Here is a 27,878-nt window from a genome sequence, read left to right on the forward strand (position 1 = left end):
GGAATAAAACCAAAGAGATGATGTGAAATGTGAGACATTTGTACACAAATAGTACCTTTCACACCACATGCTACTTATTAAAGCTGTTTGCAAAAATCAATAAAGAGGCACATTTGACATTAATACTCCGAACAGTGCATGTGCTCACACACACACAAAAAAAAAAATAATCAGGATTTACAAAAGGAAGGGAGGCATTGCATCCGCTAAAACATGTTCCATCATTGTAAAACAAACTTCCATGTTATAAAATCCATTCAGGCTAAATAAGGCGACAGTCTGCTGCCAGCATGTTCCAGACAGATTAATGATAATTACTATTAAAATAATATGGTCGCTATGGAAACATGCTCATCAGTCAGACTACAATCAGGGTGTTTCCTCCTGTAGCTGTTCAGAACATTGATGCTCGAATATAAAACAGCTCCCCAGACCGTAAAGACGTACAACGGATGATCTGGCTCTGCTGGACCACATGGAGCGAGACTCCGGGGTGAGCGGGTTTTCAGAGACCAGCTAGACTTCCTGCATGGCTCATGACCCGGTTCCAACTGTCGTCTGCTGTGTTGTTGGACTTCTGTGATGTTCTGGGCCTGGTGTTCCAGGCCAGGAGGAACCAGGCTGTGCCAGGAGGAACCAGGCTGTGCCAGGAGGAACCAGGCTGTGCCAGGAGGAACCAGACCGTGCCAGTCCCTCTGCAGGTACTAACTGGGTTTTCTGGCAACCAGCACCTTCCAGAGAGACCAGCTGAAAGGTTGGGGACATCATGAACTTTCCTACACTGGGGAAAAACAGGAAACACAACAATGCAGTTTGCAGCAACGTCCGGTTTCCCCGAACAAAAACAAACTTTAACCCCAGAGGAAAATTTCTGATTGGACATTAAGTCTGCCGTCATTAACAAAAAGACTTTTCTTTAAATCATATGTGATGCAAACGTGTTGCTCACCAATGTGGTGGCTGGTTGGTCTGGGTTCACCATGACTCATTCTAAGAACCAGCAGATTTGGACAGGCTGGAGGCTGGAGGTCTAGAAGTGATGCAGCGTTCAGGAAACACGTAGACATGGATTTCCTTTCATTTTTCTTTTTTTCACAATGCTTTCTGAAAACACAACTCCTTGTCTATGGGATCAGGATCATGCCAGAGACAGGTTGTGTGTACAAAAAAATTTTGCATGTAAAAATGATGTTTTGAAGTTGTATAAAACAAGTTGTGCTTGTGGAAAAAATCTGAACCTGCAGAATCATTTTGTGGTTGTGCAAGAAACCTTTGTCTGCAAAAATATAATTTGCAAACATGTAGATCAGTTTTGCACTTGTGTTTTTTTCCTATGTGTGTGTGTGTAACTTAAATTTGTACCCATAAAAGTTCCGCCATACAAAATCTCAGGACGAGTGCGGCACCCAGTGTTCGTGTGCGACACTGCACCTACAAGCTCGCAAAGCAAAAACCTACAAGCACAAAACGAAAAACCTACAAGCACAAAACCTTTTTACAGATTAGATATAAGTCAAATTTGTGCCACTAACAGCCAATCGGAATACTGCTTACTGGCGAGCCTAGTCGCCAATGACTGGTGACGACGACGCCTTTTTGGAGAAGACGAAGAAGAAGGAAGATTCTGCTGCTAGCCAATGCTGCTAGCAGAGACCAGGCAAAGAGGATGGCTGAAGCCCAAGTAAGTGAAAGCTGAGTATGTTCATACATAATAAAGAATGTGATGTATACTACAGAGTTTAAGCCTTGGTGTTTGAGATTGTTCTTTTCCACGACTTTTACCTTACGTTAAGGTTAGAGTTACCCATCAAATTTCGTTTTCTGCGAGTTGGTTCCTAGTAACGGTCCCGCCATGTTCAATCCAGAATCGTGTTTATATTCGGTTCTGAATCAACCCGCGGTCCTCCACACCACTGTTTAGTGAGTAATTTACAATAAATTGGAGGCTTGGGGTTCTGCTAAGCAACCATCAGAACGTTTAACGAAGCGGCAAGAATTTCTTCGGTACCTGCCGAGAGTACCGCGCTGAAGTTAGCTTCTGATTCGTATGTGAGACCTTCACTCAAAATCATGTGCGAGAGCATTCCCTTTCTTCCTTTTAATGTTCCATCAATCTTTGTTCTCATCTACTCAGCTCAAAATTTATAAGGAATTAAGTCACGGTTAATGATAAACACATGTTGAAATTAACGCAACAGCAGCGAAGCAATAAGTTGATCAGCCAAATAGCCTTACCTCTATTTGGTCAACACTGTTTTACATGTAGCCTACCAAGAAACTTGACCAAGAAACCTTTAATTTTCATTTCGTGAGGGATCGAAGTTTGTGCAGTCCTATTCATAACCAGTTGCTATCTATTATCATTGTCGTCACATTTTTGTACAGTGTTCGTTCTATTATTTATTGTGTATTTGATTTAAACAACTCAAATGACATTAAACAAAACAGATGTGTTGTTTCAGTGGTTTAAAACACATGCTAATTTGCAACACTTTTCCACAGGAGGCTTTAGGGTATGGTATAAAAGACAATGGTATTAAAGAGAATTACGTGCAATGAGCAATAACATTAAAGTAAAATGAGCTGTGCTTTTTAAGATTAAAAATCACACAAATAGCAAAGCAACGGGCCCAGTAAGTCATCAGATAAAGCTGTGTCCACTGTTGTTGGTCTTGAGTTTTACCTTGTGTGCACAATTGTATTGTGCTCATTATTATGATGTATTTGATGTTTTTTTTTCTTTTTTGTCAGGTAATTGTGGGAAATGATGTTCTGAACCGGCTCCGGCTCAGGTTGGAGCAAGCCTTGCATCGCCAGCCCATAGACATCGACTACATCGAGTTTATCTGCAGGAGTGACATGTTGCTGATTGCATCCTTATCAAATCACTTGCAATTTCCTGAACAGGTACCTTAAAATTATATTTGCCCTTTTGAAACAGGTTGTTTAAAAAATATCCCAGGAGAAAATACAGTGTCAAGCTTGTGATGAAATATTCCAATTCATTGTCAAATGGTCATACAGTCCATAGGGGTTTGATAAACCTTACAGTTCAACTAAGATGTTCATATAATGTTCTATGAACAAGTGTTCATTGTTCCAAGATCATGGTAAAATTGTGATGAGTTAAAAGTTAAACTATAATATGCGTACAATTCACTGTGAAGTGGTAGTTAAACTGTGAAAATTTAGTTTTACTTTGCATGTTTTCTTGGGATGGGTTTAAGATTAGGCTTTTTATTATCCTTACAGAAAATGTGTAGTCACTGTGCACACAGGTCTCATTGACATAATATAACATATACTCTCTCTCTCTCTCTCTCTCTCTCTCTATATATATATATATATATATATATATATATATATATATATATATATATATATATATATATATATATATATATATACATATATATATATATATATATAACTAACATTAAAAGCCGTTATGGCAGGTGGAAACCTATTAAATGCAGTTACAAAATGTATTCTTTTTAGGTACTTGAAGGTCTACATGGGCTTCTCATGCTGCTTCAAGAAGAAATTGACAACAGAGGGACAACTGTTGCGGTGGAGAGAGATACAAGCCGAAGGGGACATCCAATTGTCATTGCCCGTGGGCACATAGAGGATCTCCTGGAAATGGACCTGTCTGTTACATGCATTTCCAAATTGACGTGCATTTCAGTGAGGACACTGTTCCGCAGGATGCAGGAATGGGGTCTGTCCATAAGGGACAGATACAGCAACATATCTGATGATGAACTTGACCGTTTAATCATTCAGATCAAACAGACCTCACCAAATTTGGGTTAGTTGCTCAACAAAAGTAGGTTACATCTTTACTATTGCAGGGAGGAAAAGCCACACATACCTGACCCTGAGTTGTGCTTTGTCAAGACATGGTTCCCCTGTTTTGAATGTACAGTTTAGTTTTATTTTATTTTGCATTTTATCTCTTCTCCTTGCATAGTTTGGTTTGATACACTAACTTAATTTAATGTGACATTAAACTTCAAGCTTCTGGGAAGTATCTAATATCTTTTTTGTTCCCCTCATCTCCTATTAGGTCACAGGATGGTAAAGGGGTATCTGAAGGCATTAGGCTACAGGCTGCAGTGGAGCAGGGTTTGGGATGCGATGCACAGAGTTGACAGTGTAGGAATCCTTTCTAGGATGTCAAGACTTGGGTGTGTTGTGAGAAGGAGCTACAGTGTCCCATCTCCACTTGCTCTCCTGCACATCGATACAAACCACAAATTGATCAGGTTAGACCAAACACACCCACGCGCCTTAAAATGCAGTGGCATCCGTGCTGTACAGCTGCTGGTACCTGAATTTCCCTGAGGGCCCCTCCAAAGGGATCAATAAAGTCTCTTCTATACTCTTCTAAAAAGTAATCTTTTTTTATTCCATAGATACGGCATTGTAATCTTTGGGGGTGTCGATGGCTACTCAAGAAAAGTAAGTTGCCCGATAAATACCCAGCACAAACAACAGTAAAACCCTAACCTAAAAATGCTAAACCGTACAACAGAGTGAAAAAGTACAGGGACAACGTAACTGTAGTGGTGATACTGCAGCATAGCTGTACCTTTTTTACATTGTTGATTGGCTAACCAGAAAAAAACACTGATGGAATCAAGTTTTGTTTTCACATGACATGTATAAGTTTATTTGTAACATGATTTTGTGTCCTGAGTGACTGCACCTAATAAATAGTTTTGTGTGTCCTCACACCCTTCCAGTATAATGGAATTGTTCTACATGTAGATTAGAAGAGACGTGAAATAATTTCACTAGACCATTGTGGTGTTTATAAATATTATTTCAATCCTTTTAATTTTCTTACTTTTCATTCATTTAAATTTTTTCATAGGTCCTTTATCTACGAGTCGCCAACAACAACAAGGCAACAACTGCGCTCGATTTTTTTCTTGAAGCAGTTGACCGATATGGTTCTCCATCTAGGTAACATGACATGATGTGCATTCTGGTCAATACATTGACGTATACAAAACATAAGTGATCTATGCTCTTGTCCCTATCCCATTCCTCTCATACTTATTATTTGTATAGCCCAGTGATCTTTAAAGAGCAGATTGCAAGTTAGAGCCCCACCTGGTGATCTGACCATGGCCATAGCCAAAGAGAGCGTGTGCTGCAGGAAGGTAGATACATACTAGTCCTAACACAGCATCGAGGTTTTGAAGCATGGTGTCTACATTCTGCAGAAATCATATATGCACTATAGACAGGAGCATGGACTCTTCACGCCAGCACACCTGTACGTTTCGGGCAGAAATTACTTCTTACAAAGTTTTTTGATGTCACATCAAATGACGGGACTTTTAAATAAAAAAATAAATAAATTAGAGACACTAATAAGAAATGTCCCTTTTAGAGGTAAATTTATGTCGTCATGACTGTTGAAAAACATGAAATCCTACACAAAATTTTGAAATATGATCATTTTGACATTTAATTTTCTTTTTGTCAAAAGTCTAACCTGTAACCTGCACTTGAAGTCACTTGTTAAGGTCTTTACCTATCAGGGCAGTTATCCATGAAATATACTGGGAAAAGTGTGCTCACTGCATGATGTAGTTTAACTACTGCTTCAATTTAAAACAGTCTACTATATATATTAATTTTCATCTTTTCACACCAAGGGTCAGGGGAGACATGGGTGTGGAGAACGTGCTCATTGCTAGGCACATGTTTGCGCTTCGTGGCTGTGACCGGGGGAGCTTCATCTCTGGCAAAAGTGTACACAACCAAAGGTAAGAACAGTTACTACATATTATTCAACCTCCTAAGTTAGGGAGGCAAACATCAATTTCCAGACTGGTTCACCCATGAGGCTTTTTCACATGTAGTCCGAATATTTCATCTGAAAGTTTTGAAGGCAGTGTATTTAATGGACTCACTGTCAGGTCAATGATAACATTCATATCAGTGACGAAGTTCTCTCGATTTTGTGTTGTTGATTTTTTTTAACTGAGGTCGATTTTCTTAATATTTGAATCCGACAAATATAATATTGACCAATCAGAAACTGTCGTGGTGATTGTTGATGCGCCCTAACAGGTGTTCGCTTGCCACCTATCCACATGCACCGGTTACAGTTATGTAATGTTGAAAAAAAGTGAAAATTTGTTTATACTATTGTATCATCATGGCTGAGCATGTCATAGTCTTTGTGTCACAGTGCTCTTGTTTTAGAGCAAGAAAGAGATTGCTGCTGAAGTAGCAGCATTTCCTCACAGAAGGTTGTTCATGTTTGTTCTTTTCACCTGCGACTTTCGGATTCACAATTGTGCATCAGACTTGGTGTGTATAGAAATCTTTTTCTATACACACCAAGTCTTATGCAATTTGAAGAGCTTAATATTTTTCAGATATTTTAAATTAAAAAAGGTAAATTTGACCCACAACATAATAGGAGAGAATTATTAAGAAATTATTAAATGACAGTGAAATGTTACATAATATTACAGAATATTGTCAATTTCAGATACTTGTACCACTGACAAAAGTTGTTCAGCCAGGATAATTAGATTTTTTTTAAATTGTTTTCAGGATTGAAAGACTGTGGCGTGATGTCTGGAATGCTGTCAGCACTATCTATTATGACGTTCTCCATAGCTTGGAGGAGGATGGCTTTCTCGATCCAGCTGACTTGATCCATGTTTTCTGTGCCCAGTACGTCTTTCTTCCTCGAATCCAGAATGATCTGGACACTTTCCAAAATAGTTGGAACAGTCATTCGCTTCGGACTGAAGGTAATCGTACTCCTGATCAGCTATGGGAAATGGGAATGAGCCAGGCCCCTGTTCACCAGCCAGACAATCCTGAGGTATGGAATTTTTACTGGGTGGCAACATACCTCGATTTACATTACAGACTCCTACCTTGAAACATGTAGCAGGGTTCATGATGATTATTGAATTCCTGCAGTTGATGACATTTTATGTGAGGGAGCAAAATGCTTCTGTTACTTACTAGTTTTGTCACAATATCCGATACCAAAGAAAACACTGGATACTGGACACAGTTCTCAATATATCAGAGAGGGGAAAATCTCAGAGAAGAGTAAAGAATTTCTTCTTTCACATCAGTTTAAAGAAAATAATATAGCAACAAGTTGCTCAGTAAATTTAAAATCTGCTGCAATAGTACACAAAGCAAAACTATTGCTCATCTCTTTCTCAGAGCAAGACTGTATAGTTTAAGTTTTGCCTCAAGCAAAATGGTCTGAAGTCCAAAACATTCAATATTTACCTCTGCCAAGGAGGTTTTACTTTACCCAGGGTTTGTCTGTTTTTTTTTTAGCAACATATCTCCAGAAGTTATGGATGTATCTTGATTAAATTTTTCGTAATTTTTGGGTATACCACAAGGAACAAGTAATACAATTTTGGTGATGATCCATGACTGCAATGTTGGATGACAATCAATAAGCATCGCAGTCTCCAAGTGCTTTTCTACTTTGTCTATTTACAACTTTATGAGTACATGTTCTGAAATATTTGGGAAATTAACATTTTTGTGATAACAATTATAAGGGATATTATGGAGATTTAACTTTATCTTCATCTCTTAAGGGAAATTGTAGAATGTATTAAGGAGCGCATTAGCTGAGGAAAGGTTCACCTCACTCTTTACCCAGCTGAGGTGAAGCTGACACTGGACTCTGATGAATATTGAACAGCTGGGTGCTGTTTACTGATGAAGCTTTTATTAACACCAAGTTACTCACAGCTAACCTACAGTATGCTCCCACGGCCTGTTATAAATCACATCTGCGCTGTCAGACCAGCTGACGTCAGTGACGTACTGCTCCTGTAGCTCTACCTTTTTAAAAGGAGCAACACTGTTAACTCAGAACAAAATGCTGGAAATGTCATCATGTCTGCACAATGAGGCATAACTGTCCCAACATAAACAGTTGACTTTTTAAAGGTATGTTTGCGGCACCACTTGCTAGCTACTCCTGTAAAGAATGTAGTCCATGGGCCAGACCAGATTTTGGCACCACTAAAGGTGGCAAAATATAGTAACAGTTTTTGAAAAGGTCCATGCCCATACAAGATATTTTGGTATGATAACCCATCCTAAGTGGTAGCTTTGTCATTATGGTTATGATCATATGAAGTACATCCCTTATCAGACCACTGATATGGCTCCTTAGTCATATGATTATTCTTTTATAAATAGACTAAACATAATTTAATGTATGTATTTTCTTGCTTTAATTTGTGAAATAAATTATCTTGGTTTTCTTAATAGCTAGATGCTTTTAAGTATTCCAAAATTTTTATTTATACCCCTGTCTGTACCTTTTGTGGCCTTGCCGGCAAATTTCTTTATACAAGCAGCTGTCCAATAACAGTGTCTTTAATGTTCAATCACAAGAGACTTCTAGTCGATACAACATTTTAGTGCAGATGTTTAATGATCTCAGGTTCCTTTAGAAGAAGAGTCTTAAATTTTGCCTCCTTTAGTGGTACCAAAAAGTGAAATATTGTACTTTTGCCCTAATGGGTCCATATTCACGTTCTACAGGGGGAGGGGCTGTCTGCTGGAGTGTCTCTCAAAAGCAGCAGGTCCTTTTTGTGAACCAGCAGACACGGCATTTAAATATAGATACTAAATGCTACCATTGATTAGTTTCTGAGAATGGATTTATTTGATAATGCTTGTGCTAGCACATCAAACCGTGTCGCGGTGAGGCTCTTTGACTACCGTGCAAGACGGGTTCTGTAGGCACGCGCACTGTAATATCAGTACCATGGAAAATTAGCACTGTATCCAGTACCACGTATTAATTATCAGTACTTTTTGGAGTATTAACAACCCTATTACATCTGAATTCTGACAAATGCACTTATTTTCATTCTTGAACTAAATAGTGTTTGAGTACGCAATGAAATCACTCAACTGTTTTACACTTTCTTCTAGGGGATTTCACCTGCATTTTCTTAAATATTGTAAAATATTTTGCCTTAATAAAAAATAGGCATGCTTTAATTTCCCTTTGGGTCAATACCTCATTTCTGTGTTGTCTTTCAGGACTTCGGTTTCCCTGACACAGATATTACATGTGAGGATGGACTGCAGCTGCCTGAGTACCGGTCTCCACTGAGCAGGGAACAGCTTCAAGATCTGACTGAGCGGTTTCATCCAAATACTTTCTCAGAAACATTTGGTGCAGACATCTATTGCAATGTTCTTCAGTATGTTGTGACCCTGCTGGAAGACGCCTAAAGTGTAGGAAAAAAATCTGGAAGATGTTCTCCTTGGCAATTAATTTCCACTTTCTCTTGTCAAACAGATCATTTGCAACTTCTTTTTTCCTTGTGATTCTTCATTACTTGTTTTCCTGTTAAACCTACCACAAACAATGACATTTACACAATGTTCTTAGTAACCCTTTTATGCCCTGTTCAGAAAAAGTTATGTTAGTATTGTTAACTACAGAAATTGTAGTTTAGACTTAAAAACATTTCTTTGCAGTTTACTATTTTTTTCATGAAAGGGTTTTCTAAACCTTAATCATGATGCAATGAAACACCATAAACAACTAAACCCTTAGGTCCCATTTTTGATTTATGTACCACAAAGCATTTCAGAAAAATACAATATATTTCAAAAGTATAAAAGAAAATACTGTGGCAATATTAAGCATAACCAGTCTGTCCTATGATTATTAGCTCAGAAGACTTATTTTGTGGAATTTTCACTTGATCTAAAAAGTCTCGCTTAAAAATTTATTTAATTTTTGTTGCTTTGTTACATGGGTGTTTGGCTCTACCACCAAAGAGATGTGCAAGCCCTCGCATTAAGGAATGCTTGCTGGTGGCAAACTGCAAATTTACAAATGCCCTGTAAATAAAATGACTGTGAGAAGAGCCAATGTGATTGATACATGTCTGTCTCTGCACACTTAATACTTGCAGTTCTTAGTTATTAGTGCATTCATGCAAATTATAAGCAAAAGTGGAGTAACTAAGACTGCAGTTATACATGGTCTGTCCTTTGCCATCTCCCCGAGACTCCTACAGTTTAGAGAGCTGGTTCCCGAAGGAGACGTTTTACAACAAGTAGTGTCTTGACATTAAGCCCATAGCTTAAGTGTTATATTTGTTATATCAATAAAGAACCTACACTGATACTTTGGTTGAATCAAAGTCTTTATTTCCAAGTCTTAGAGGAAATGATAGAACAGCCTACATGCTGACTGTAGAATTTGAGAAAAAGCCGCAATCTCTTTAAAAATAGTTAGGCTTTGATTAAATCCTACAACTGTAGGTAATGCCCTAAACACATCAACTCATGCAAACACTAACATTGTGAAAAATCACTTGAACTCATTCTCTTTACCTTGATCTCTCCTCACTTCCACCCCTTCTCTCCTCACAACTGGCAACAACAAAGTGGCAACACATCCAACTGGTCCTAACAGTGTATTGTATTTCAGTATTTAACAACATACTTCTCAATCTCAAATTAGGCCAAAGCCTGTGTCTGTGGTTGCGATGACTCTCCTCACATAGTTGGCAAAGTCTTCATATTCCTTGAAGTGTCCTGGGACGCTCAGAGTGGCGAAGCAAGTGGACGACAGCAGATGCTGCCTGTCCACCACTTGAACAGTCATTTTCCCAGATGGGATCTCCCAGCCCAGCCAGAACCTCATAAGTTGTTTTAGATCAGATGGGGAGGCTGTATTTGCAGAGAAGCAAAGAAAAAGGTTGGTACTGGAAAAAGTGGCCCATTACAATAAAGTCTATTAGGAGGGAGGAGTTCTCTCCTACCAAGAAATATACTTCTAATCAGCGCTGCCAGTTTGAAATAATAGACCGTGTTAAGTCTAAAATGATGCCCCACACAGTTTACAGTATTATTCAAATTAGTGCCACCATATATCTGATCTCAGTCAATACTGCATGTAAAAGAAAATATTTACCTGTTTTCAGGGTAAAGGATTACAAATTACTTCTGGAGTGGTCAAATGGTACTATGCAAATGTAGTGTTGCAATCAGAAAATAGTTTATTTTTTAAAATTACTGAAGATACAAGTATTCTGTATAACTGAACAAGCAGGCTAATTGTGTGTCTGGTTGGTTTGTGTCCCTGAAGGAAGGCCCACTGCCCCCGACCTACCACCTGGTAACTGGATGACACGTCCTACAGGAGTCAAAACTTTTTCCAAACACTTGAAGGATTAACTGCAATTCTTTAAATAACATAATGCCATTACATTTTCATTATAATTTTGTTACCCTGTCTCTTTGTGTATTATCTTATTTGGACACACACCCATCATTGCATGTTTGTACATCCCTAAGATGGTTCTATAAGGTTTCCATCTTTCCTTTTTCTTCAAGTTAAATTCCATTATAGGGAGTTGGTACTCATGCAGTGTAAGAATACAATGACAAAGGATGCTGTGAAAAAATGCTCATTTGTGATGCTGGGCCATCAAAAGTCTTTACAACAGCATGAATAACCCTTTATGCACAAGAAAATAATTGCCATTTATTGATATCTGGGGATGGTGAGGTAGAACCGTTTGCCACATGTACCTTGGTAGTAAACGAGTTCTTAGTTGTTGATAAAGCTGTAGTACACGAATGCGCACACACCCACAAAAACCTGTATATGTACATGTATATAGTCAAGTCAAGGCCTGAGGCGGTTGCCGGGAGGGTGCCATTATTAAAAGTTGTTGGCAAAACCTCTGGATCAACTGCAAGTCGCAGTTTAGACAGTTCAAGATTCAAGCTGGTCAGCAGGAGCTAAAGGATAAAGTTAGCGGTTGGATGCTGAATATAAAGAAGAACAAGATGTCCCTGAGGTCAGGGACTTGATGTGTTATCTGTAGTTTTACATTCAACCAGACTAAACTAAACAAATAGCCCTACCATGAATGCAAGAGATAAGCAGACTGTCCATGAACTAGAGATGTTCCGATACCATTTTTTCCTCCCGATACCGATTCCGATACTTGTGTTATTGGTATCGGCCGATACCAAGTACCGATACCACTATATTATAAAACAAATGTCATAGTACACCTGCATGGCTGCGATATGATTAGCATTGAGATAAGGCCTGGCTCAGGTTAAACTCTTTGTAAATCATAAATGAATACAGCAAACTGAAGCCTTTTATCTTTAAATGCAGTCTTGCTGGTGGGAGAATTCAGTGTGAAATACAGCCACACCGCTGACGTCATTACTATTAGCTCTTTATCTAACCTTGTCTAACCGTCTAAAACACTAGGCTGCAGACGGCTGCACAGTGCAACTGTTTTAAAAACAATAAAGAAGAACTGTGTCAGAGCTAATAGAGCTAATCAGTAAATATACTTATTTTCATAAATTATGTGGTATCAATTTGCTACCTGAACTCCAGTACTCGCCGATACCAGAATTTGGGGTGGTATCGGAGGCATTTCCGATACCGGTATCGGTATCGGAACAACTCTACCATGAACGCGGCGGATAGATTGCACCGCTGGCAGAGCATCTCCATTCAAGCTGAGGGATGACCGTGGGGACCGTACTCTATTACTCTTCATGCTGTGCTCTATCAGTCCATCCTCATTCCACTTGCTACCATACTGACCTGTACTGCATGGTGAAGGGGCGGCAGTTCTTGGGCGTTTCCTCCCTGGTACTGATGTAATTGCATCATCGGCTGCGTTTGGTCAGTACTGGGATGTATTTATCTTAGGTAAGTCGTGTTCCAGAGGTGGTCTTCATTTGGGGATATTTCTAGTCTCTAGCACCTGGTTGCTTGTAAACCAATGTGATACCGAGTTGCTATCCCCATCATTTAGTTTTGTCATAACTCTTACAGTGTGTACCGACTGAGCTCACCACGCCTGATCCTGCATTTCTGTGTTCTGTACAGACATAATAATCGGCCGGTGTTGGCGAGACCTAAGCATCGCAATATCATTTTGCCGTTAACAGAGCTACAACACGTATGAATCTGCCAACACCGAGGACTGGCATGGTTACTTCAGCAAACCAGCTCATGCTTGAAGTCCCTAGAGCCAGGTACAACTATTGTGGTGATGGGGCATTCTCAGTCACTGGGTCCAGAATCTGGAACAAATTTCCTCCTGAAATGCACAGTTTTACTGACTTTGGCCTTTTTAAAAAGGGATTATGACATCAAATTTCCATTTTTTTTTAGTTTAAACAGTGATGTATGTCATTACATCTTTAAAGCCAGGATCAAAACATATTCAGAGTGGCTTTTAAAACAGTAATGCAGTGATATATTTTGTATGTATTTGAACAATGTTCATTTCATTCTTTTTATTCCATTTTTATAATGTTGAATATATGGAAAGCACTTTGGTGACATTGTGTGGTGTAAACAGCTTAATAAATCAAGCTGATTTATTGATTGATAAAAATGAACTCCTTTTATCCACCAAACTTTAGTCAAAAAAAATATTTTTGTAAAGTAATTTCTGTGATGATTCCCAGAGTAACACACCACCAATACATGTTACCACTCCAGAAATAGTTTTAGGGTTATCCTCGACCCTCAATGACACCACTTATTTTAGTTTACATGCAGTATAGCCTAGGAAACAATGAAAGTTGTTGCAAATACAAATTGCAATAAAAGCATGTGGGAGATTTTGTAAACATTTTTCCACTGCCTATCATTTTAAGCATAGAAGTATTTAAAATTTTTTGTGTGTGTGTGGGGGGGCACGTTTGTGTTTGAGCATGTCACATTACCTGTCTCAATGAACCTCCTAAGGAACCCACAGGTCAGTTCCTTCATCCTGGTTCCTCCTGCCTCGTCATCACTATCTTCACTAGCTTCCCCCGGCCAGACAATGAGACTCAAGATTGCCTAAGAATCGCAAATTATAGGGTAGGTCCGATTTTACAATGGAACACATGTAAAAAAGCTCTTTGAAGAAAGACAGACGTACTGGTATCCTGCATTAAGGCACATGCATAATGATTAACATTTCATCCTGATGACAGTGTTTACCTGAGGATCTGGAATTGCCTCCTCTGATCGAGGGAAGACAATGGTCGAAGTCTCTGGCTTTTCCTGAAGCAAGGTCAGGACCTTCGTTTGCTTCAGGCCTTTGCGCATTTGTTTTATTTGACGATAACGCCGCACAATTACCTATAAACATTGAAAAAAAAAATTTGTGCCAAAGAATCGTGATCTCATTCATGACCAAAGAATCGTGTTACACATTTTTTACCAGAACCGTGCAGCCCTAGTGTTATTTCACAGTTTCACTGAACACAACTAGGGATTAATGGAGGAGGAAGACAGGAAGACCGAACCAAAATGCCGAGAGCAGCTCTGGCATTCCTGCAAGTTTGCCCCCCATTACATTCCTTATGATTTCATCAAACTCTACAATTCTAACAAACGAAATATCATATTCTTAAGTGAAATGTTTCATTTCAATTATATACAGATTTATCAAGAAGTTATGAACTGTTATAAATAACATGGGTACATGCGACATTGCAATTGTCTGTAGAAGTATGTCTATCTCACCGCATGTTTCAGGAGCTTTTGGTACAGCCAGCGCCGATTGACTGTGCAAACTGGAGGTAGGTCCCAGGACATGGCGAGGGTGTTTATGTCTGATGTTTGTTCCTCAGTTAGATCCATTTCTCCATCAACCTAAATAGCCACCAAAACAAAGGGGGAAAAAGTTCATTTTGATCTCATTCTTAGATCAAATCTTCATGAGTGTGACAACTTAATGCTTCACAATAAAGCATCCAGTTTAACAGAATAAAGACAACACTGGTGGTTGGAAGTCCAGTTTACTGAATTGCTGATACTTAGAATTCAGTTATTACGCTAGTTAAAACTGTAATGTAAAAATACACAAAATTTTGTCTTACCATTGCAATTGTATCTCTTATGTCATAATCAGCTACATCAGCAATGGTAACAGTTGCTGTGTCAATGTCTCCAGGATAGATGAGCATGTGAACTATAGCCTCGCTGAGGCCATAGAATGGAGGGCCCCCATGTAGAAAAGCATGGCCTATCATTCTGCCTGCCACAACGAAAAGATCTGACTCAATTAGAGTCTCTGAAGTGGCTGGCAGAAGATGATTCTGCTCTCCCTCGAACAGCATTGTGACGTTGGTCAGATCTATGGAATTGGGTAAAACAAACGATACAATGTGAAGACAAGTTTATTTGATCAGCATGATTCATGTACTAGACAATTCAAAGTGATTTACATAAAAGATCAAAAGTATTACAGTGAATGAAATGTATGATTTAAAAAAAATAAAATAAATAAAAACAAAAATAAAATTAACATTCAAAGAAAATGTGCAGATGTGAACTACTTAATAAAAACAAATTTGAGAACAGATGGGTCTTTAACATGGATATAAATAAACAGTGTTTCAGCTGATCCGAGACTTTCTGGGAGTCTGTTCTAGATATGTGGAGCACAGAAGCTGAACGCAGCTTCTGTAGGTGTGGCTTTGACGCTGGGAAATTATAAATGACCAGATCTAGATAACCTGAGTTGTCTGGTGGCTTCATAATGAGTCTGGAGGTCCAAACCACAGAGAGCTTTATAGAACAGAAATAGCACTGCAAAGTCTATCCTCTGACAGACAGGCAGCCAGTGTAAAAACCTCAGAATTGGAAAGATGTGGTCCACTCTTTCGGTCTTAGTGAGAACATGAGCAGCAGAGTTCTGAGGTTTTTTTAGGTAGATCAGTATAAATGCTGTTCTATTAGGCGAATCGTTTCATGATGTCAGTGTTTATCTTTCGGAGCACTGTATTTCAGGATTGGGTAGCAAAAAGATGCGTCTATTAGCTGGAGCTGGGTTATTTCACAATGCGATCGAGTAGAGAATATGGGTCACCCGTGTTGTGTGATCGATTGTACAGATAGTTGAAGGCCCTGGTAAAAAGTTATTTCGAATTCCCTCAAAAAACAATCCTGAAAAAAAAGAAGGAAATGGTTGCATGCCATTAAGCGATCAAGCCCAGAAGCTCAGAAGAAAAACCTGGGTTGCTGCACCTACTGACAGATCTACATGCACCTTAGAAGCGGTGGAAAACATGGAAGATGCTCCAGAACAGCTATGTTTGAACTGGTGTGTGTGGCAGAATCATGAGCCAGTTCAGATGGTGCTGAGGAATAGACTGTATATGAGGGCAACAGACCTCATAGGTTAAAACTGGACTCAGAACTGTAACTTGGATCCCTGCAGCTGCAAACCTGCTTCTCCCAGTACCCTGTCAACACGGTACAGCTCCAACCTGCAAGACCCACACTGAGCAGACCCAGAACCACAACAAGCACACCCACAGCTGTTAAGGAGCGGCATAGACCCACACCGAGCCGGCCAAGACCTGCACTGGGTCCAAAATGGAGCCAGAAGTGACGGGAGAAAGACGGCGTGACTGCAGCTGTAAGACACGGCAAAGGTTAGCATCGCGGCTAATAATTAGCCTTTAAGAATGAGAAGATAAGAACTGACATGATTTCAGTGTAGGCTTTGAATAGTTCCAGTTTATAAAAAAAGAGGATGAAGGGAAAGAGGCATCTTTAGAAGCAGATGGAGGAGTCCTGTGAAGACCTGATAAGTCATGTCATATCTAAAAAATAAACAATAAAAATACACAAGTATAATTCTTACTGAGGTTGTAGGATCGGTTAACATCCACACACTCATTTTACAAAAAATGAAAAGAAAAGAAAGATATGTAAAAAAATTACTTACCAGTGTTCACATTGAAGCCATTTTGGAGCTTTGACATAGCCAAACTAAGGAAGTGTCGTTTCACTCCGACTCCAACAGCTGGGTCACCTGTGCGTGAAAGTGACAACACAAATTATTCATGCACCATAGTATGAAATGATCCACTTTACATAGTAAAAAAAAAAAAAACATGCACACAACATGAAAGTAAAATTATTTCAAGGGCACAATGCCCATGTGACACACTGACAAAGTATATGGCATTGGCATCCCTCAAAGGCCCCATGCCTGCTTCACCTGCTGCCTCTGATTACACACAACACATCCAGCTCAAATCTCACAAATCTCACTTTCCCTTTCACTACCAGGGTGCCACAGCAGTATGCTCAAGAGTCAAACAGTTTTGGACCTGGAAACAAATCAAGGTGTTTATCCCATTTGTCAACTTGATGGGAATTGCGTAAACAATACTCAGGTTTGCAAATTAAAAGAAACGTGTGGCATTGAAACAGGTCAACTGCTTCAGTTGCAGTACAGGTTTTGAGGACTACTGATGACAGTGAGCATGGTAACTGTCAATGTCGTTGAGCCATTAGCCATCATGCAGTCTAGCTCTTAAACTTTCCATCTAATGAAGCACTGACATTGAAGAAGTGATTTAATTATTTTTTTGTGCTATACCTTTTCCATGTCTCTCATACAAAGACTTAATGGACAAACTTCACAATTGCATCTTGTAATGGTGCATCAGTTAGGGCACTGGGTAATTACCTTGTAGAGTACAATGTAGGGCGCAAGCCCAGTCAACATCAGGGGTTTTGTAAAACATGAGAATCTCCCGACTTTGGGATATTTGGTCCCCTCTGATGTCTATGCTGGCTCGAATTGGAGGCTCTGTTTCCTTCTCACTTAACAGCTGTCTCCTGTAGAGGACTGCTGTTTCTTTTGGACAAAGGATGTTTTTCCATGCTAATGAACATTTCAGAGAAAAAAGTTCTAGGGTGAGGGTATTTTATAATTACTTCAACTATGAAAACAAGGTGCAATCTTTTTTTGTGTATCTGGAAATACTGCACAGACTTTAATATTACACATTTATAGCATTAAAATACCAACTCATCTGAATGTGAAATCAACCAAGAAAGTGATTATGACATAATTTAGTACCACAATCTCTGTCCAGAAATTGTATGTTGGGTTGAAACACAGATGCTAAAATCATCTGATGATATGATGGGTTGAAATATTGGGGGTAGTACTGTACTTACATGTCTGATCAGGAGGTGCCCGTGAAGAGGTAGATGGAGACAGAGACAAGCTACTTGGACCCGTCTGGTCAGGAGCTGCCCACGAAGAGGTAGATGGAGATGGGGAAAAACCACTTGTACCTGCCTGATCAGTAGGTGCACTTGAAGCAAAAGATAAACATGCAATTAAGACAACCCAAATATGCAAAACACTTGCACAAACTTTTGCCATGTTTCATTACCTCTCACCACATGAACTGGCATGACGGGGTAAGACAATGGCAGGAAACTCAACACCACAAATTGGGCAGGTACTCTGTAAATCAAACAATACCTTTTAGACGTTAGAAAAATAATTTCCAGCACAAGTAGTACAGAAATGTGACAAGGAAGCAAGAACATGAAATAATTAAGATTTGGTCGTCTTCAGAATAATTCAAGGATTTCGTCTTGTGTAATGGTGCTGAACATGCACCAAAGACCAGTGTTGTGCCTGAACGAGTTAATTGAACGATCGTTCATGAACTCGTTCATATTTTGGGTGAACGTGAACTGAACGTGCGGTATTTCTGCCTGATGAACGTTGATGTGAACGCACTCATTCTGGTGTCTGTGAACGCTGCTCTATGGTCATTCTTTTCTTGTTTTCTTTATGTTTATTCTACCCCGGATCTGCACCGCATTTCAGCTGCGCCGTGGTTTTGTTCCAACCCGCAGTGTTGTAAACTTAGACCGGGAGCACCGGGATGATGTCAGATAAAGCGGCCGCAGCGTCTGACATGATCCCAGACGCGGGCAGCACTGCAGCGGCACGACGCCCACGGACCTGGTGACACTTGGACTAAACAGTTTTGTTAAAGATACTAGTAGATTTAAATTGAGCCTATCAGGCAACATCCAGACTATAACACAATGTTAATGAGGGAGATGGTTGATATAGAGAAAACACACCTGATTCGCACCTGCATGTTTCATTCCATTCAATTTAATTCAAACTGCGAAGCAGGATGAAATCAGTGAAGGCAGCAGCACTACTGCGCCTCTTTCTCAATTTTGAATACATACAGTATCCTAAACGAATTTCTTTATAAGATCAGTGATGATCCAGTGAGGAAAAGGTTATTTAGCTTCTTACTTATTTAGGCTGAATGTTGCAGCTACTTATATCAACTTTAGTAAAGTTATATAACATAACATTTCTCTCTTTTTTTAGCCAAAGAAGTAAGATAAATACTTGCTTCACAAAATGTGATGCGACTTCCATTAAAAGATAAATGCATAAAAAAATACAGTTTGAAGTATATCCTTTGTTTCCCTCGTGGTTCCTACCTCAGATTGTATAATAATTCCTCATTAAAATATCATCAAGTTTCTCTTCATGTTGTTTGAGAATAGACTGTAGGGATGAAAGCTGCAGCTGCTACAGTGTGAACTGTACGAGAAGCAAGGATTGGAAAAAGACAGGATTCTGAGGGTAATAGCTTGTAGCAACATTTTTTATATAGAATTTTGGAACTATGAACTTCCATCCATCCATCCATTTTCTGAACCGCTTAATCCAATTGGGTCGCGGGGGAACTATGAACTTAGTTCAAAAAAATTGAAATATGAACTGAACAAGTTTATTTTAAAATGAATGAACTGAACTTTGAACTAGTTCATGTAGAAAATGAAGTTTCCCAACACTGCCAAAGACCAAAAAAGAGGACGACAAATGATTCAGGAAGTAGCACATCAAAAGGATTTCATCAGTCCATAATTGATAATGTGCTAGTCCCCAAAAGGTGCATTTCCCCTTTTTTACCTTAAAATACATATTCAACATAGAGTATTTCTGCATATAACTGTATTTTACGTTCAAGGAGCCATATGTAAGCAATATATTTAAAGTAATGATTAGATAGCCCTGATATGTTATAAGACATTGAGGGACCATGTTCATTTCAAACACGTATATCACTGACAACTGTAGTTCAGCTAAGAAAAGCAGAGGTCCTGCCCCCAACAGATGTTATAGTTATCAGTGTCTGTGGACAGCATCAAATATAAAACACACAATGACAAATATTTCGGAATCTTTGTCATTTTGTGTTTACATTTGAAGAAATACACAAATTAAATGGCAGAAGTACGTACTATAGGGCTCTCGAGCATTATGATTTTGGGAAAGTGGAGGTTTCTTGATTTGACCTGAAGGGGCTCATGTTATATTGACAAATTAAGACCATATTACCATGATTTATACAGCTCTTTACCAAAATCAGAGCTGAGAAAAAAAAACAAACAAACAGTAAAGTATTTTTTTATAGCCATTTCATCATAACTCCAAAACTTGTGCTACACAAATTGCTACTGACTGAGGTAATTTGTTTCTCAGTGGTCATTAAGCTAATTTTACCAGCAGAGTTCAGAGTGGCACACTGAAATGAATTGAACATCTTGCAGCATTCCATATAAAACAATAGACAACGCATATGAAAACTCTTTTTGCAAGACATTGCATATGCGGTCCCGGTCTCCCTCTTCATTTTTGGATCTGTCTCAACTGTTTGGAGTGTTTCACTTGGGGATTAATAAAACTGAACACAATCGGCAGACAGCATGAACATACATAGTTTTCAATGTTAACCACAAACCTTATCATCTTCAGTGGCAGCATCGATTTCAACCACATCTTCCACGTCTTCTGACAGTGCTTCCTGGCAACAAAAAAGATTTACCAGCGAATATTTCAATGACTACTCGATGGTTTATAATGACAGCTCTTTCTTTAACTGTGCACAGAATCTTTCTTGAAAATAAGTGCTTGAATATTAACAAATGAAATACTTACATTAACACATTCATTAATATGTCCAACTAGCAGTTGAATGGGCATTGTTGTGCCACACTTCATGCAGCATGATTTGGGCATCGTACTGAATTCCTTTGCATCATGCGGAAGTGGTGTGACATCAAGCTTCTCCTGTAGAGGTATTATGTACAGCATGTGCTTTCCATTTGAAGTGTTGGCTTTAAGGATCTTTGCAGTGTAGCCTTCAGAACCTTGTGGCAACACTGTAAGTTTCCTCCGCCCACTGCCACCTATGTTATAAAAGAAATAATTACATCTTCATTCAATAAAAAATAATCATATACCCAAATTTTTAATTTTGGATCTGATTACAATACATGAAATTATACTTTGTTGATGACAAGTTATGTTCACTGCATGTTAATGAGCATTTATTAACAATATCCTAAATCATTTTAATGCCAACACAAAAAAAAAATTGATGAAAGAAAGAGGTGTGTTAACAACCATTCTCTCAACATGACAGGTGAGTTCTTCCTGTTATTCTTTTAAAGACATATGCATATGCATTTCATTTTTATTACGATTATAAAATCATACCTGCCGCCTTATAAAGGAGCCAACCGCCGCTTAAGTTCATCATTTTGGGATAGACCTCTGTGAGGACTCTGCTTATCTACATATGAGATATGACATGACACTGGATTAATAGGTGCAAAGGTTTTTGAAAGCAAAAATGTTAAAAGGTTGTGGCAATTTTTGTGAACATCAAATTCATCACATTTTACTTTGTTATGCCATAAATGTAGTGGTGTTCCGATCGATCAGCCACCGATCATGATCGGCCGATTTCCGTAAAAAAGTACGTGATCGGTGATCGCCGATCAGGGTCTTTTGTCAAAATCCTTCAAAACTCTGAATCTAATAGGACATTTAAAGAACTAACAGCTGCGGTTGAGTTTTAAAGTCTTACTGTACAGAATGAGAAGACGACGCCCGAAGCAGCCAGAGCGCAGCTAACGCAGCCAACAGGTATTATCTGTTGTCCGTATGAGCCCGACAGTCAGAAGGACGAGCAAATCACAAAAAAAAATTCTGGCTAGATAAACACTCGTTTCCAGTGGTGGAGGACCCCGGGTTTTACTGACTGCACGCACTTACAGCCCTGCTATGTGATGCCTAAACGAAAATATTTTAAAGACAGTCCTCCATCAGACTGTGTGCTCCTACATAAAAAGTCTCCTTAAAAGTTTCTCATCCCCTGTAAGGGGAAGCTCAGACATCAGTCCTGTTTCGATGCCGAGTTTAACACCTCACTATAACTGAATATAATTAAAAATTAAATTTTAAATAAAAAATCACAGCAATGTGATCGGTATCGGTGATCGGTAGTGATCGGCACTCAAGGGTGATCGGTATCGGTGGCTAAAAGTATGATCGGAGCATCCCTACATAAATGTTAACAATTCTTACTCAATACATTATCATCGATAACAACTATACTACTTTATCACTTTTCATGGTCATCAAAACTGATCCCAAAACATTCTGTGAAAAATCCAATCATTATGTACCATGTTATCTCTTCATAAAGATTTTCTCCAAAATCGATATAGTTTTACCTCATCATGATCTGCATTCTCAGAAATAGTGAGAGAGCGCCTGCCGAGACCAGCTTGCAATAATTCCACTTCATCTTGGGGTGATTTTGTTGTGTTCTCGGGCAGCAAACAGAAATTTAAGTCTATCCTTTTGCCATAGGAATTTACTCTGTCACTTGGAGAGGGTCTCTTCCCTCTCAGTACACTCCTCCTCTGGAAAAACCCTGGAAATGATCTGTAACAAAAATAAAGACATTGAGATTGGATTAGTTTTACAATTTTAAAAATAAATAAAAATCCTATAACCTCAGGCTGTTGGTCAAGCCAACCCTACCTGGAATCTTGCTCAATATTGCACTTTACTACAATAGACTTCAGAACACATTACTACATAAAAATGTATTGTAATACATTTTGCCAAAATCAATCAGTTAAAGGAATCAACCAATTTGTGTAAAATTCAAACAAAATGCCTATTAAATCTTAAGTAAACTATAAAAGTACTTGCAGAGCGCAGACTTCGGCCAAGCTTTTTTATTATGATCCAACATTGCATCCATGGATCATCTCCAAAATGCAATAATTTGTTCCTTGTGGCATTTCCAACATGTCCCGAAAATTTTATCAAGATCTGTCAATACATTTTAGACTAATGTCGCTAAATAATTAACAAACAAACAAACAGACAGACAAATAAACCCTGGTTAAAACATTACCTCCTGGTACAGGTAAAAAAATACCCATCGACAGTGTTCAGAGTCTATAACAACATTAGTGGTGTGCAAATGTTCATTCACATTCCTTACCTCTGCATTTCACGATGGACATTTGAGCCTGCCTGTGACGCTTGTTGCTGGTTTAGTGGTTGGTTGCTGGAATATAAAGTGCTTGTTTACCAAGAATTTTAAACTGTTAAAAGACTTAAGTGTTGCCTCCAAGACGGAATGATAAAATTCAAGTTAGCTATCACTGCAGAAGTAGCTTACCTCTATGTGTCTATGTAAATGCAGATTGCAAGAATTTTATGAACAATCAAAAAAATGCATATACCTTCGCGTTCCTCCGTGTGCACCTGTCTGCACTGGGGTTCCCGTTGCCTGTGCATTAGACAGTACCTGGATAAAACTTCTAACTGCTGTCTCCAGCATGGAGTTCTGTTCCTGTAAGACATGTTACCAGCAATGCAATTATCACACAAATGTAATGAAGACCTCATAAGGAGAGTCGTTTGTCTTTCCTACCTCTTGTTGAAAAAAACAGAAATGTGAGAAGAGAACAAATAAATAAGAAAAATGGGTGCCTTTCTTGTATATCAAAATATGCTTTGACAAGGTTGCATTTTGCTAATGGTCCCAAATGGTTAGCTAATGTTACTTAATAAAACATATAGTAAGTTCCAGTTACAGCCTGTCACGATAATATTTCTTGACCTAGTTACATGAGAGTACAAAATTGAAGTTAGCTTATTGCCAAAGGGCAATACTATGAAATCTTTGCTAAGCTAAACTACATCAAACCAGGTCCTGATTAAGACTACAGAGTGGACTCTTCAAATCTGGACTAACATTTTGTAAATAGCGTGTACAATTATTAAACACTTTCTTATTAGTGAAACCTTTATTCTATTTGCCCCTAAAGTAAAAATTAATAAATAAAAATAAATAAAAGTTATAAACCGGAAACTGTGTTTTAACTAATGAAAATGCTGTGCAGAGCATTTTAGTCCATATTTAATGAGTCTAAGGACTGAAGTTTGTGATCGGGACCAAGTTTAATGTAGTCTAGCTTAGCAAAGATTACGTGGAATTGCCCTTGAACATGACGGTTCCAAAACTACGAATCAGAAGCTAACTTCAGCGCGGTACTCTCGGCAGGTACCGAAGAAATTCTTGCCGCTTCGTTAAACGTTCTGATGGTTGCTTAGCAGAACCCCAAGCCTCCAATTTATTGTAAATTACTCACTAAACAGTGGTGTGGAGGACCGCGGGTTGATTCAGAACCGAATATAAACACGATTCTGGATTGAACATGGCGGGACCGTTACTAGGAACCAACTCGCAGAAAACGAAATTTGATGGGTAACTCTAACCTTAACGTAAGGTAAAAGTCGTGGAAAAGAACAATCTCAAACACCAAGGCTTAAACTCTGTAGTATACATCACATTCTTTATTATGTATGAACATACTCAGCTTTCACTTACTTGGGCTTCAGCCATCCTCTTTGCCTGGTCTCTGCTAGCAGCATTGGCTAGCAGCAGAATCTTCCTTCTTCTTCGTCTTCTCCAAAAAGGCGTCGTCGTCACCAGTCATTGGCGACTAGGCTCGCCAGTAAGCAGTATTCCGATTGGCTGTTAGTGGCACAAATTTGACTTATATCTAATCTGTAAAAAGGTTTTGTGCTTGTAGGTTTTTCGTTTTGTGCTTGTAGGTTTTTGCTTTGCGAGCTTGTAGGTGCAGTGTCGCACACGAACACTGGGTGCCGCACTCGTCCTGAGATTTTGTATGGCGGAACTTTTATGGGTACAAATTTAAGTTACACACACACACATAGGAAAAAAACACAAGTGCAAAACTGATCTACATGTTTGCAAATTATATTTTTGCAGACAAAGGTTTCTTGCACAACCACAAAATGATTCTGCAGGTTCAGATTTTTTCCACAAGCACAACTTGTTTTATACAACTTCAAAACATCATTTTTACATGCAAAATTTTTTTGTACACACAACCTGTCTCTGGCATGATCCTGATCCCATACTTGTCCACCTGGTTAATGGCGGTGATGGTGTCCCTCTGCACCTGCAGGACTTCCTCTGAGGACACGGCTGCTGCGGTGCTGGGTGGAGTCCCTGGCCTCACCCTCTCCAACCACAGCTGCAGCACCGCCCACCCAGCTGGCACACCAGGAACTAGAAAGAAATATTATTTAACACTAAATAAACTGCTACCAGTCTCTGATCTGTACATGTTCATTTTCCAGATGAAAACAAAGGAATAAATGAGCTGCATCCTCCTCTCTGGTGTGTCTTCCCTCTGACACCTGCTGCCCTCCTCTACCTTTCTGACCCTGGTGATGACCACGCCGTCCCCACCAGATAAAACCTGGTCTAGTTTTCCAACATGCTCCATCAGGATCTCAGTTTCACATTCTGAAGAAATCCGCTTCTTCCCTCTTTTTCCCTCCTGAGCAATCATGGAAATGATGTGATGAATATTTATTATAGCATTCACCCGACCTTTTATAGCCATCCTGTGGGCGGGGCAAGGCGCTCCCTCACTGCACCAACTTTAGAGTTGATCTGATTTATAACCAGAAACAGACTTGGGACGAGCGTGCGCATCCCACTAAACATCCCATTCACGTTTTCAGTTATACACCTTTTTGTGATCACCTCCATTGAGACATTTGTGTGAACAGGAATCGTACTCTCAAAAAAAACAAAGTAATGTTTAGACAAGCCCACATCACACACAGTAACCTTGTAAACGTCCAAACCCTAAAATAAACTTAGAATGTCCAAATACAGTATAATGTAAATTCCCCCAACAAGAGCTGGTGTGGTCATCTACAGAGCATTATTCTGGTCTTTCTGTGATGGGTCCCAACTTCTGGAGCCTTGTATGTCAATCGTCTTTAATTACGACTCTGGGTCTGTCTTCGTCCATCGTTGACGGTCTATGGCAGCCTCCTGATCTGCTCCGGTAGTGTGTTGGGTGGTTTGAGTATGTAACATGTAGCCCCTTCTCTGCTATCTCCCTCATTGCCTCTTCGTACATAGTTGTACATACGAGTTCGGTCTGGGTAGAAAACTCTGAGTTTAGCTGGGAAGGGCATTTCTGTAAGAGAATCTCATTTTCCTTTCAGGACTCTTTTCTTAAATATACTTGGTGCATAGTCATTATCTATATTTACTTGGGCATTCTTCCCGACGAATCCTTTCTTCTACTACGCTGTTTGTGGGATCTCCTCTTTCATTCTGTAACTTAGAAATTGTAACGGGGAAGGTGTGGACCCAAATGCAACACAATAAGCTGGGGATAAAGGAAGAACAAGTGTTATAATATTTTCTGGGTAAGGTCAGGTGGTCCGCAACCGCTGTAGATACGGATTGGTATCGAACCCCAGTATCGAACGCTTGCCAGGTAAACAGGTTTCCTCTGGACCAGCAGGACTGGTGAGTGAACAGAAGTCCAGAAGATGACATCAGGATGATGGAATACTGTTTTCAGCAGGTGAGACTCACTGCGATAGCTTGTCCTTCCAGACATGGTTCAGTTTGATCCAGATATTGAGCAAGGCTGAGACGAAAGGCAAGGTCAGAAACAGGCAGGGTCAGAACACAGGAATCCGAGAAGACTTCAGACACAGATCCAGGACAGGGCTGAGATTCAAGGCAGTGGTCAGGAACAGGCAGTCAGCAACAGGGGATTAGTCCAGAAATAAAAGCTGGAGAGTCAGGCATGGAAGCAAAGACAATCTGGCAAGTGAAACAGGACAGGTTACATAGGGACACTGATGAGGTAATTGGCAAGTGGCACCAGCAGGTGGAAGTGGTTGAGCTAAAGAGGGAATGGCAGAGCCAGATAGCAGGAGGTCATAGCTGAGTGTGACAGAAATGCTACGACAATTGATCTTGGAGGAGCCCTTTCTTCAGAAACTGGACCCAGCACTCTGTGTGCCCATTCAGTCTGGAGATCATCATCGTCTGCCAGTTATGTTTTAGCAGCTCCTCGACAAAATATACCATAGACGGAGACTCGTTTTCTGGCCCCCCTGCTATGGAGCAGATTCTGATATTATTCTGTCTGGTTCGTCCCTGGTTAGATTGTTTATCTTCTAGAAGAGACAGAAGTTTGACTAGCTCCTTCATACCTTCTTCCATCGACTGCATCTTCTCCTCAGCGCATTTAAAGGTCCCATATTTAGCACTTTATTCCCAATCTGAAACAATTCTCACCCCATCTCAATGAATTGTCGAAGCCATGTTTTGGTCAAATCGGCCCTTAGTTTGACTGCAGCAGCTTCTCTCTCACCTCCTATTTCACCTCCTTCAGAGAATGCTTCATGTAAGTGGGTGGGGTTTTTGTGGGAGCCGAGCAGCTGCTGGCTCCGCCCATCACTCCATTCCGCCTTCCTGGAGGCGAGACTTTGCTGTGTTTGCTAAGATGATGAACATGGCTTTGCGTTCCCATGGTAACAGTACATAGAGCTGCAGTAGTGTAGCCAAACTTGAGTTAAGTGGTGTAACAGAAACGTTAAACGTTAGCTATTAGCATTCACCCTTCCACACGAAAACACTTCACTTAAACCTCTGAAATTACTCATAGGACACTTCAGTGGACGCTGAACACCAACTGGCAAAAAAAAAAAAAAAAAAAAAAAAAACACGGTTTGAGGCTCTGTTGTTTTCCAGTTGGTGCTCACTTCATTAACCCCTTAAAAATTCCATGATATCAAATATTACCGAATTTTAATGTCACCATT

At 39.5% G+C, this 27,878-nt stretch overlaps 2 protein-coding genes across 6 annotated transcripts in view; one reads left to right on the forward strand and one right to left on the reverse strand.

The window, feature by feature from the left end:
- The first annotated feature begins 1,109 nt into the window (after positions 1–1,109).
- On the forward strand, positions 1,110–10,177 carry LOC121634323. The gene is made up of 10 exons (XM_041976867.1): positions 1,110–1,153; positions 1,535–1,681; positions 2,752–2,907; positions 3,499–3,811; positions 4,070–4,268; positions 4,419–4,464; positions 4,880–4,971; positions 5,673–5,783; positions 6,583–6,859; positions 9,076–10,177. The coding sequence occupies exons 2-10, from the start codon at positions 1,667–1,669 to the stop codon at positions 9,268–9,270; spliced, it is 1,404 nt and encodes a 467-aa protein (XP_041832801.1). The 5' UTR covers positions 1,110–1,153; positions 1,535–1,666; the 3' UTR covers positions 9,271–10,177.
- Positions 10,170–27,878, reverse strand: part of LOC121634321 — a 36,194-nt gene continuing 18,485 nt past the window's right edge. The window contains exons 1-17 of one of the 5 annotated variants that reach the window (XM_041976858.1): positions 25,123–25,151; positions 24,595–24,741; positions 23,444–23,553; positions 23,200–23,281; positions 22,415–22,628; positions 21,393–21,468; positions 20,832–21,082; positions 20,635–20,697; positions 18,241–18,314; positions 18,020–18,159; positions 17,523–17,720; positions 16,773–16,859; positions 14,917–15,173; positions 14,561–14,689; positions 14,033–14,173; positions 13,771–13,888; positions 10,170–10,725 (exon numbers count right to left, since the gene is read on the reverse strand). In XM_041976858.1, coding sequence (XP_041832792.1) covers positions 10,508–10,725; positions 13,771–13,888; positions 14,033–14,173; positions 14,561–14,689; positions 14,917–15,173; positions 16,773–16,859; positions 17,523–17,720; positions 18,020–18,159; positions 18,241–18,314; positions 20,635–20,697; positions 20,832–21,082; positions 21,393–21,468; positions 22,415–22,628; positions 23,200–23,281; positions 23,444–23,553; positions 24,595–24,638 — 2,202 coding nt within the window. In that variant the 5' untranslated portion in view covers positions 24,639–24,741; positions 25,123–25,151 and the 3' untranslated portion in view covers positions 10,170–10,507. Of the gene's footprint in view, positions 10,726–13,770; positions 13,889–14,032; positions 14,174–14,560; positions 14,690–14,916; positions 15,174–16,772; positions 16,860–17,522; positions 17,721–18,019; positions 18,160–18,240; positions 18,315–20,634; positions 20,698–20,831; positions 21,083–21,392; positions 21,469–22,414; positions 22,629–22,897; positions 23,052–23,199; positions 23,282–23,443; positions 23,554–24,594; positions 25,152–27,878 lie in introns of those variants that run through there. The other 4 variants (XM_041976861.1, XM_041976857.1, XM_041976862.1 and 1 more) reach the window with 4 other exon arrangements.

The sequence above is a fragment of the Melanotaenia boesemani genome, chromosome 23 (genome assembly GCF_017639745.1).
Source record: "Melanotaenia boesemani isolate fMelBoe1 chromosome 23, fMelBoe1.pri, whole genome shotgun sequence".
In the NCBI taxonomy this organism is placed as follows: Eukaryota; Metazoa; Chordata; class Actinopteri; order Atheriniformes; family Melanotaeniidae; genus Melanotaenia; species Melanotaenia boesemani.